At 35.1% G+C, this 12,884-nt stretch overlaps 1 protein-coding gene across 6 annotated transcripts in view; it reads right to left on the reverse strand.

Annotated features, from left to right (window-relative positions):
- bcl9l (bcl9 like) overlaps nt 1-12,884 on the reverse strand; it is a 104,602-nt gene that overhangs the window by 22,229 nt on the left and 69,489 nt on the right. For all 6 annotated transcript variants that reach the window (XM_056477845.1, XM_056477844.1, XM_056477843.1 and 3 more), the window contains 2 exons: nt 12,034-12,098; nt 6,312-6,702 (listed from right to left, as the gene is read on the reverse strand). In XM_056477845.1, coding sequence (XP_056333820.1) covers nt 6,312-6,624 — 313 coding nt within the window. In that variant the 5' untranslated portion in view covers nt 6,625-6,702; nt 12,034-12,098. The remainder of the gene's footprint in view (nt 1-6,311; nt 6,703-12,033; nt 12,099-12,884) is intronic.

Here is a 12,884-nt window from a genome sequence, read left to right on the forward strand (position 1 = left end):
AGTGGAGCCTACATCTGCAAATGTTAATAACAATAAAAAAATGACATTCATTTCATTCCTCTAACTGTACCAAAACTGAACCAAACCATCAGTTAAAAACCAAGATGTGTACCGAACCATGAATTGTGTGTACCAGTGCACTGCCAATTTATAAAGTTAACACATATAAAAATGATCTAAGACATATACTTTGCAAAGTTTAGCATAATATCTTGCAGTTATTATAATATATTGGGAAAAATTATGATTATCTATACTTAGTTACTTACTCCTAGGGCCGTTTATATATCGAAGTTGATACTTAGGTGAACCATGTTGGTGTTTTGTAACATCTGATTTTTACGAGGTGGGTTGTTATCCCAACGCTCAACCCCTAACCTGGAGGACCAGGACATACCCCATACGCTACAGACAATTTAGCTTACCAAATTCACATATAGGACATGTCTTTGGACTGTGGGGGAAACCGGAGCACCTGGAGGAAACCCACACCAACGTAAGGAGAACATGCAAACTCCACACAGAAATGCCAACTGACCCGGCCGGGACTCGAACCAGCGACCTTCTTGTTGTGAGGGGATTGTGCTAACCACTGTGCCACCATGACAGCCAATAATAATAATATTAATAATAATAAGAATAACAATAATAATTAATATTAAAGTGATTTCTGAAGGCTGAAAGTCATTAAAGTCACTGGAATAAATTATTAAATTTAATTAAATTAAACTACTTTTGAACAGTTATTTTCTAGTGCATATTTTCTTGTTTATATATATATATATATATATATATATATATATATATATATATATATATATATATATATATATATATATATATATATATATATATATATATATATATATATATATATATATATATATACATATATACATACATACACACACACACACACACAGTTGAAATCATAATAATTAGCCCCCCTTAGAATTTTTTTTCTTTTTTAAATATTTCCCAAATGATGTTTAACAGAGCAAGGAAATTTTCACAGTATGTCTGATTATATTTTTTCTTCTGGAGAAAGTCTTATTTGTTTTATTTCAGCTAGAATAAAATCAGTTTTTAATTTTTTTAAATCCATTTTAAGGTCAAAATTATTAGCCCCTTAAAGCTATATATTTTTTTTAACTGTCTCAAGAATAAACCATCATTATACAATAACTTGCCTAATTATCCTAACCTGACTAGTTAACCTAATTAACCTAGTTAAGCCTTTAAATGTCATTTTAAGCTGTATAGAAGTGTCTTGAAAAATATGCAGTAAAATATTATTTACTGTCATCATGGCAAAGATAAAATAAATCAGTTATTAGAAATAAGTTAATTAAAACTATTACGTTTAGAAATGAAAAAATCTTCTCTCCATTAAACAGAAATTAGGGAAAAAAATAAACAGGGGGCTAATAATTCAGGGGGGCTAATAATTCTGACTTCAACTATATATATATATATATATATATATATATATATATATATATATATATATATATATATATATATATATATATATATATATATATATATATATATATATATATATATATTTACTTATTTATTACACGTGTTTTATAAACACATATGTGTTTATACATAAATGCATAAATATATACAGTACATCTGTATATATTATGTAAATACAACCTTTTGTCTGGGATGCGATTAGTCAATTTTATTCATTTGACAGCACATTATAAACAAACAAATAGTTTTTTAGTCTCTCTTGAGTCACACTGGAGATCAAATAAAACTGTACATATTCCAAACACTTCTATTTAAACTATAACAGTTTAAAGCTAATGATGTTTAAAGCTGATGTTTATTATCTACAATTTTAAGTTCATAAAAAGCGCATTTACCACACATATATTGCTGTTGAGAACATTATAATCTTGATTTTAAGCAAGTAAATAAATAAACAAACAAATCAAGAGTAAAAAAAAGTTTTATATATTTATATATAATATATTGTATGGTTTAAATATTTATATATTTGCACTATTAATGTACAGCCTTGAATTTTACTACATATACATATAAAAACAGACCCAAAGACCCATGACATTATTAATAATTGAACTAGTTTGAAATTATAAATTATATTATTGTTTCTTTTTTTTTTTTTGCCAATTTCTTGCTTTGGTTTTGGCATGAAACTGAGCAGGACATATTCAGTCAGAATTACAAAACCACACATGGGAACTTGAGCATGAGTGTGTGTATGTGCATATTTACGTGTGTGTATACATGTGTGCTCTAGGGGACCTGTTGACATTCAGGAACCTGTTGGCGTTAAGCCTCCCTCCCCCTCAGTCTCTATTCTACTTCCTGTCTGAGTGTCAATGTCGCTCTGCCTCCTCTCAACTGACACACACACACAAAAGGACAACTAACAGGAAAACACACACACACACACTCGCGTACACGCGCATTCCAGGAGCGCGCACAAAAACACAAATACACACACTCAGAAAGGTCAGGGCATTTTGGGGTTGTGGAAAACCTGCAGTTTCATCTTTACTGTGTTTCCAGTTGAAAGGGGGATTCCAGAAGTGTAGCCTTTTCTAGAGCGTCAATTCATGTAAATTAGTCAAATGAATGCGTGTAGTGCTGACCTTAGTTAGCATAACCGGACAGCAATTTTATTATTAACAATTTTTTTAGGTTTTCTGCTTTCAGGTAATGGAGGGAATTTGGCCAGAACAACCTACTCTTTACGAGAAGTGCCATGGCATGAAATAAAACATTTACAAAACTGTATTTCTGGAGAGAATGAACACAGTCCTATTTGAAATATATTATTCACCAAATACTTGTATTTTGATGAAAGAAAAACAAACATATAGCTATCATTTTTAGCCCAAATTTAGAAATTTTAGGCATTTAAATGTACTTTACTGTTTTTTCCGCACCACTTTATAGTGATATGTAGAGATTTTATGAAGATAGCATATTGTTACAGATGCAGTATGTAGTATTAAAGGCCTCATTTAAAACATTGATTAGGGCTGCTCGATTATGGAAAAATTGGAAATAATTGTAATCACGATTATCAGATGAAGTCAAAATTATTCGCCCTCCTGTGAATTTTTTTAATAAACATTTCCCAAATGATGTTTAACAGAGCAAGGAAATTTTCCCAGTATTTCCTATAATATTTTTTCTTCTGGAGAAAGGCTTATTTGTTTTATTTCGGCTAGAATGAAAGCAGGTTTAAATATTTTGAAACCTATTTTAAAAGCTTGATATTATTAGCCCCCTTAAGCAATATTTTGATTGTCTGCAGAAGAAACTACTGTTATACAATGACTTGCCTAATTATACTAATTAAGCCTTTGAAGCGCACTTTAAGCTAAATACTACTATCTTGAAAAATATCTAGTAAAATATAATGTACTGTCATCATAGTAAAGATAAAACAAATCAGTTATTAGAAATGAGTTATTAAAATCATTGTTTAGAAATGTGCTGAAAAAAAACGTTCCATTAAACAGAAATTGGGGGAAGAGAGTCGCTAATAATTCAGGAGGGCTAACAATTCTGACTTCAACTTTATAGATACAGTTATTTTCCTCCCTGTAAATAAGTAAAGGGAAATAAATACAATAGAATAAAAATATGAAACAAACTGTGCTTAAGGCATCTTCACTGTAGAAAAAAAACTTTAAATAAAGCTACAAAAGTCCTTCAGTCAAGAGCAGTGAGTGATTTTCTCCTTTGGTTGTTTTGATTAGTGATAAAAACAGTCGGCAGCAAGAGTATAGCGCGCTGTCACTTTAAGAAGAGTGCAGTTCAGATATGGTTTCCCTTTCACATGTCTTTTGATTCTCAACTTGTTTGTTTATTACACAAATGAGGGTTTATATGAATAATTGAGGGTTAATATGAATAATGCATGCATTTGACCATTAAAGTGCTCGCATTAAGATGCGTCTCTGAGGCTGAGCACACACACACACACACACACAACAGCATGCGATCTCTTTCGCGCTTTTGAAAACATGAATGATTCGAACGTACATCAATGAATGATGCGCATATCGTGCTGTAAAAGTTACATCACAGTACATGCTTTTAGTAATTTTCATGTGAAACTGAGCTTTGCAGAGCAACAAATGTGTACAACTAGAAAGGGGGCGGTATATGATGCAATAATCCTTTTATCTCGATTAATGCTTTTTCATAATCGTTAGAAGCCAAAATCGAAACCGAATTTTCGATTAATTGCACACCCCTATAGGAGATGTTTTTTTCCACCTAGCTCCTTTAACGGATTCAGGTTGCCAGATTGAAGACGCCAACAGATCGAGAGCATGCCTGAAGATCAAGCCTTATAGACCCTGTTTACACTAATACGTTTTAGTTTTAAAACAGAGTTTTAGAATGAAAACTATCTGTGACCACACTGGCGTTTCATCTAACATTTCTGAAAAGATCTCCGTCCACACTATACCACTGAAAACGCACATCATGTGACCACACACTGTCATGCGCTGTACCGTATGTCTGAGCTCCAGGCAGTCAGCAGGTGCTTTGAACACATCTACCCAGATGAGAGCAGCGCACGTCAGACAGTTAATCAAGGAACTACCGCTAGATCTCATCTCGCTATAGTTGTTAAACATGAGATTTTACTCTTTGGTCTTTTCAGTCTATCAGGTAACGTGTTTTGGCTGAGCGCAAAGATAAGTTATATTAATTTATGTAAACCTGTACAAAGATTCTGCAAATTTGACTGATTGCTTGCCTTTTATTCCATATATTGTATAAACTTATTGTATATTATTCTTTTAAAAGGGCCATTATTGATTATTAAAATTGATATTCAGCAAAAGAGACAGGGTATGTTTCAGATTTTTCAATAAAAATGAAAGGGGGCAGTTATGTTATGTTATGTTATAAATATGCATACAGTGAAGATGACGGTCATATAAATATGTAGCTACACATTTTTGGTGTCTGTTAAGTTAATATTAAAATGAAAATAGGCAGTTTCTTATATCAGATTTTATTGTTAAGAAAGTGAAACAACGTAACCTGAGTGATGTAAACTATAAAGTACACTGTTCCCTTTGAAGATTTACCCGACGTGTCCTCGGGAGTTTGTTTTCCATATCAAACTTGCGGAGTCTGAACTTACAAGGAGAGGATGCAGGACTGAACTGTGTGCACTTAATATTGAGAAAAAGCTCCAATCAGATAGGCGGATGTCTGCAGCCACCCCTTCATTTTCAGATGTCTTTGTTTTCCCCATCCAAACTGACACGGAGCAGCAGATTTTAAAACCAAAAACAGCCTCTTCAGTGTTTCCAAAACGCTCCATTTTCAGGGCTCAAAAACTCTGGGGTAATGTGAATGGAAGGCATAATCGTAACAAACCTTATGTATTTTAAAGCTTAAACATATTAGTGTAAAACAGTGTCTTACACTATAAGCTGATAAGCAAATGTTTATCATGCTAATATTCGAATTGTTTACAAAATATAAAACACCTTGGATTTTTATAACTCTGAATTGCATCTCCAGAGCTCACATTTTGGACCATGTCCACATATATTGAGGCAGCTGAAATGAAATACTCTGTCTTTTCCACCAAGGCAACAGGTTTGCTTAAATATAATTAGGTAAACTGGCAGTGGGCTGGTTATAGAGGCCAAAACAATAACAGACATTCCTACGTAAAACTTACATTTTCAAAGGAGAATATCTGACTTTAGCATTGTTTTTCAGATAAACAAGTACTGTATGTTCACTTAGCATATTTAGCATCCTTTTTGCAGATATTTAAGATATGCAGAGATTTTATGAAGATAGCCTATTGTTAAAGGTGCAGTATATACCATTGAAGTCCAAATTGAAAACATTCAAGGTTTTTTCCATCCAACCCCTTCGACGACGAGGACAGATTGAGCAAACGCAGGTTGCAAGATTGAAGACACCAAAGATCGTGAGCATGCCTGAAGATCAAGCTTTTCACAATAAGCTGATCAGCTGATGTTTATCTTCGTAATATTTGAATTATTTGCAAAATAAGAAACACCTTGGGTTTTTATAACTCTGAATCGCATCTCCAGAGGTTACATTTTCGGCCACATCCACATTCATTAAGAGAGTTGAAATGAAACAGTCTATCTTTTCCACCAAGCCAAAAGGTATGCTAAAACATAATTACATAAACTGGCAGTGGGCTGGTTATAGAGGCCATAACAATGACAGACATTCTGAAACAAAATGCACCAATGCAAGTCGCTGAACTTTTTTGTAAACATAAACATGAAAGGAAAACCTACCTTTAGCATCTGGCTCCAAAACCGGGGTGAGTGACTCTCTCTGGTCTCCCGTGTCGATGGAGACGCTCCGCTCCCTCTTCGCTTTGGTCTTCATCATTCCACCACCGCCGCCTGACTGGTTGAGGCTCTTCAGTCCAGGGTTTCCAGGTGAAATCTGGTTGGCTTTGACTCCATGATTTCCAGACGCGCCGCCCTTTGACCCTTGGTTGCCAGCAGGTGCTTGCTGCTGCGCCTGGTTTACATTGGGGAGCTGTGATTGGGCCCCGCTTGTCACTTGCTTTCCATGATTGGATAGTTTATTTTCAGAGTGCATTTGATTGGCTGGTGATGGAGTGGAAACGGCGGGGGTTGGGTTGCGGCAATATGTCGTGTCTGCCTGTCAGTGAGACAGCTGAAAAGAGAGAGATGACAGAGTCAGAGTTTGGCTTGTAGATTTATTAGCTACGTCATCTCATATGATAAACATTTATTAGGGCTGAGCGGAATAACATTTAGTAACTAGATGTGGACATTCATTCATTCATTTTCTTTTCGGCTTAGTCCCTTTAATCATCCAGGGTCACCACAGCGGAATGAACCACCAACTTATCAGCACGTTTTACACAGTGGATGCCCTTCCAGCCACAACCCATCTCTGGGAAGCATCCATACACACTCATTCACACACATACACTACGGACAATTTAGCCTACCCAATTCACCTATAGCGCATGTATAGCACATATTTCCAGTCAAATGTAATGTAATGTGTGTATTTATATAGCGCATTTATCGTGTATGGCCATACACCCAAATCGCTTCACAATCATGAGGGGGTCTCTCCATACCACCACCAGTGTACAGCATGTTGTGACGGCAGCCATAGGACAACGCCGCCAGTGCGCTCACCATACACCTGCTATAAGTGGGGTGGAGAGACAGGGATAGAGCCAATTCAGTGGATGGGGATGATTGGAGGCAATGATGGGGAATTTGGCCAGGACACCGGGATTACACCCCTACACTTTACGAGAAGTGCCATGTAATTTTTAATGACCACAGTGAAACAGGACCTCGGGTAAACGTCTCATCCAAAAGAGGGCGCTCACTGACAGTATAGTGTCCCGTTCACTATACTGGGGGCGTTAGAACTCACACAGACCGCAGGTTGAGCACCCCTGCTACCTAACATCACCTAGTTTTTTCATGTGGTCTGCCATTCAAGTACTGACCAGGCTCAGCTCTGCTTTGCTTCAGTCTCAGGCTGCAGAGTGATACAGCTGTGGCAAAGACAATAGAATACACAAGACATGTGACTCGTGTAGTTGAATGGGGAAAAGTGTAACGGTAAATACGGCTAATGAAGTCCCGTCTTCTAGTACAGGAGCCAATCATCGATCACTGACTGATGATTCTCAGTGTAATAGGCTCAAACCAGACGCTAGTCTCCGTAGATTTTGTGTGATTCGAATGTTTAAAAATGAAGCTAGAGACAGTTGTTGTTTTATTTTATTGGTTATTCCTAATATGACATTTCATAGTAAGCTTGGCAAGCAATTTTGGAGAATTTGATGTTTCCCAATTCAAACAGAATGCCAGAGAGGTATTTCAAAGATGGCTGCTGAGTGAAATGACTTGCCTTAAAGGGTCACGAAACACCAAAACACATTTTTTTGAGATGTTGACAGTCATATATATGTTCCACGTTGCTAAAAACAGTATTAGAACACATATATTTAGCTTAGGTTATTATTTTTGCGTGTTTAGAGCAAATTCGTTCTTACAGTTTAAAAAGAATTTTTCAAGCAACGTCACGGTGATGAGATCCTTGTGTAAATTCCAGCGTAGTGATTGGTTATCTGTTCCGGCTGATACAAAGTGACGTCATTGAGTTTTCAGCATATCTGTTCATTAATTCGTGAGAAAGTCTTAGTTCGAACCAATCAGCGCGGTCTATTGTGAACAAGTCGATGCAACTTCATTAATTTGCATGAAGCTTTGAAGACTCCTTTTACCTGTTACAGTGTTCAAAGAGACGCCACATTCTGTTGCCAACAGTAATTCAAACAAGTACAAGAAGAAAAATTGTTCGGAGACATGGGGTGTTGTGTTTATAAATGTGCCGCAACAAAGGTTTTGTTTCCATTTTCCGGTGATTAGAGCACAGCTTGCATGTGGACCCACAAGTGTGGATTACAGTGGTCTGCTAACATGCGAGAAAATGATGTTTGTAAGGAACATTCTGTACCCAAACTTTTTCGAATCTGGAGATGGTGAAATCCAGATTTGCTACTCGTCTTCTTTTAAAAAAAGACGCAGTTCTAGTTTATGTTAACTGTCTTGTCTCTACGAATTTGGTAATTGTGTGATCAGTGTTCTTTGTTTATGTTTTTTCAGATGGCAAATTTAGTTTCGTCAGCAGTACTCTTTCAGTTTTTAAAGACATACCTTAGTCAAAATCATTCAGTTACTAAGTTTACAGTAATATCTTTACAATATTATGGACTGAAAATCCTTCACTTCCACACAGCGCTCAGAACCGCTGCTCTCCGAATCATTCTCTATCTCCCCTGCATCTGTGTTTGTGTTGCCACTGTAGTGCTTGTAATGAAACTCTCCTTTTCATGCTGGGTTTCACAGCCCTTTTAAGGCACTTTGGTTACAGTATTGCTAGCATGATGCTAACATGATTTAAAATTAGTTGCTAACTTCACCATCATGAAGTCATAAACATTTTAAATGTTATGTTTAATAGCAAGATACTCACATTTACCATCACTCAAACACTGTGTCCTAACTACACATGACGTCACAAGATTCCATTGACAAACAATTTGGCTGTCTGCACCAAACGCAATGCTACATTTAACTATAGCCATTCAGAAGCCCAGAATAGTGCATTGCACTCCCAATGAAATTGGTGTGGTTATAATTAATACAGGTGGTGTGGTGGTGCAGTGGGTAGCGGTGTCACCTCACAGCAGGTGGTCACTGGTTCGAGCCTCAACTGTGTCAGTTAGCATTTTTCATTACATGTTCTCCCCGTGTTGGCGTGGGATTCCTCCGGGTGCTCTGGTTTCCCCCACAAGTCCAAACACATGCGCTATAGGTGAATTGGGTAGGCTAAATTGTCCGTAGTGTGTGTATGTGAATTAGTATGTATGGGTGTTTCCCAGTACTGGGTTGTGGCTGGAAAGGCATCCGCTGCGTAAAACATATGCTGGATAAGTTAGTGGTTTATTCCGCTGTGGCGACCCCAGATTAATAAAGAGACTAAGCCAAAAAGAAAATGAATGAATGAATAATCAATACATGTTAAGCCTCTTTTAACGTTATACAAAGTACATAGGTTACTGAGTGACTGATGTTGCTAGTTTGTTGAGTCACAGTTCTGACTTTCACTTTCAAACTGTTTGCTAGTTATTTTGAGATCTCCTTCCGCTCCTTCAGTATGGAAATAACTGTCACGTATGTGGTATTCAAACTCACACTGGTAGTATTTAACAATGAACATGCACTTAATCAGCGGCTGAGGCGATTTGCATTGCAGTTTATGCTGTTGTACTGCCGCGACGTCGTTTATATTGATCTGCTATTTATACAGCATTTACAATAACTTATATACAGTAACTAAAGGTCTGGTGAATGTTTTTATAGACCATTTGTTGTCATTATAATATTACATAAAAAAATGTTAGACAGTATATTTATATTTATCAAGGTGGTTACTATTGCATAGTAATAAACAGATGTCTGTTATTTATAGTCATAGCCTTGCTTTCTAATTTTTTTTTACTATCTGTATTTTTTTACTATCTGAAACATGTATTGTACGCTGATGAGTCCACCTTCATTGTCTTTGCCACATCTGAGAGAGTTATGGTGTGGAGAAGCCCCAAAAAAGCATACCACTCTGACTGTTGCATGCCAATTGTGAAGCATGGGGTGGATCAGTAATGGTCTGGGCTGCAATATCATGGCATTCCCTACACCCAATACTTGTGCTAGATGGGTGCATCACTGCAAAGCACTACCAAACCACTCTGGAGGACAACGTGCACCTAATAGTTCAAACATTGTATCCTGAAGGTGGTACCAAGTATCAATATGATAATGCACCAATACACGCAATGCTGCATTTAACATTAGTAAATAAAAGAATGAATGAATGAATGAATGAATGAATGAATGAATGAAGCAAGTTCACTAACACCATCTAGCTGCAAGCCAAATTCTGAACTTTAACAACCATATGCCCCTTATATTTCTTTCTTGTGATTTTAATATCAACATTAACAACCATTTCATCCATGAGATAATTCACCTAATAAAATAAACACATCCTGAACTTTGAGTTGTGACAAGCCACAGCAGGACAGAATTCAAAACTCTGTTTATTAAAATGTAAATGATCCAGTTTTGCATGTCAGCACATTAATGTCTCCTTTGTATGGGGTGTAACAAAAAAATTCCAGTCATAATACTCAACTCACAACATGGTATCACAAAATTTCAAGCCAAAGTAAAGAAAACAACATTTGCTAAGAATTAGGGTGGTCAACTTGAATAGACTTAAACTTGGTTCTGTTCCCAGTTAACAGTGCAGTGGTGATATCAGAATACAAATTCTCATGAGTCTGAAGCTGTGTTATTAATCATGTTAATCATTAGGCACTATCACTAACAACTGCATATACTGTGAATAAGCAATTTTACATGTAAAACCAGACATTCGTCCACTATTAAAACAGTAAATTCAAATTTAATGAAATAAACCTTATAAGATACAGTAAACTGACCTCTGGATAAAACCAACTCTTTATAATGAATCATATTGGGAAACACTTTATTTTGATGGTCCTTTTGAGTATTAGTAGACTGTCTGCTTAATATCTGTTGATACTGCTCCTTCAACAGACATTTAATTGACTATAAGAAACTTTGCAAGTACATTTCAACTTACACTAACCGCAACCCCAACCCCAACCTAAAAGTCTACTTATAATCTAATGAGAATTAGTTGGCATGTACAGTACAGTTGAAGTCAGAATTATTAGCCACCCTGAATTATTAGCCCTTCTGTTTATTGTTTCCCTAATTTCTGTTTTACAGAGAGCAGATTTCTAATCTTAATAGTTTTATTAACCCATTTCTAATAAATTTCTAATATTTTATCTTTGCCATGATGACAGTAAATAATATTTGACTAGATATTTTTCAAGATATATACAGCTTAAAGTGACATTTAGGTTAAAGCTTAACTAGGTTAATTAGGTTAACTAGGCAGGTTAGGGTAATTAGGCAAGTTATTGTATAACGATGGTTTGTTCTGTAGAAAATCCAAACAAAAAATTAGCTTAAAGGGGCTAATAATTTTGACTATAAAATAGATTTAAAAAAATTAAAAACTGCTTTTATTCTACCTGAAATAAAACAAATAAATTTCTCCAGATGCAAAAATATTATCAGACATACTGTGAAAATTTCCTTGCTCTGTTAAACATCATTTGGGAAATATTTAAAAAAGAAAAGAAAAAAAAGGAGGAGGAGGGGAGGGGCTAATAATTCTGACTTCAGCTGTACATGCAATGTAACTTAAATTCAACAAAAGGACCATCAAAATAAAGTGTGACCCCATATTGTTTACCACATTGCCTTACAACATCACAAGACGTAAATAATGATGATGTATCGTTATAGCCCTATTGATTTGCATTGGATGCTGTGGGTTTGATTTACGCACCTCACTGGGTGGAAGATGCAACAGACGAGTGCATTTCGACGTCTCGTCACTGCACACACACTGATCTGTAACACAAACACAAGACAGAGGTTTAATTAGGCTTTAATTAAATATAATCATGACCACAGTCACATAAAAACAACATAATTAGCTATTTGTAGTATAATGACTAAAGAGAAATGAAAACCTATGAAAGAACTTCTATAATAATAATAATAATAATATTTATTAGATGGTCTATATATATATATATATATATATATATATATATATATATATATATATACATATATATATATATATATATATATATATATATATATATATATATATATATATATATATATATATATATATATATATATATATATATATATATATATATATATATATATGGTTTAATTTTTCAACAAACTACTCTTATTCTCTGCTTTTTCTCATTTTCTACTCCCATTCTTTCTTTTATAGTCATTCATCTGTGTTTACAAATGTGTGAAGTGGCAGACACTTTGTGATATTTGCGATATTTACATATATTTGCATCTACTTCTAATATTTACATAGGACCTAAAAAGGTCTTTGTGGTGTACTTAAAACAACAACTCTAAATACGCTTAGCAAATGGGTTAAAGATGACAGGTGTTTACAACAATTTAAATTTACAAAAGTGATCTTGTGTACATTTATATACAAGTCAGTCCCAGCAGGATTGGGTCAGTCAAAAACATTTAACAAGATTTTTGTACACTGTAAAATAATCCAACACGAAGGAATTAGGTTAACTTACTCGTTTTTAAAAATTTAAGTGGATTGAACATAAAACAATTAAGTTGTCCCCTAAAAAAACAAGA

This window comes from Danio aesculapii, chromosome 18 (assembly GCF_903798145.1).
Source record: "Danio aesculapii chromosome 18, fDanAes4.1, whole genome shotgun sequence".
Taxonomy (NCBI): Eukaryota; Metazoa; Chordata; class Actinopteri; order Cypriniformes; family Danionidae; genus Danio; species Danio aesculapii.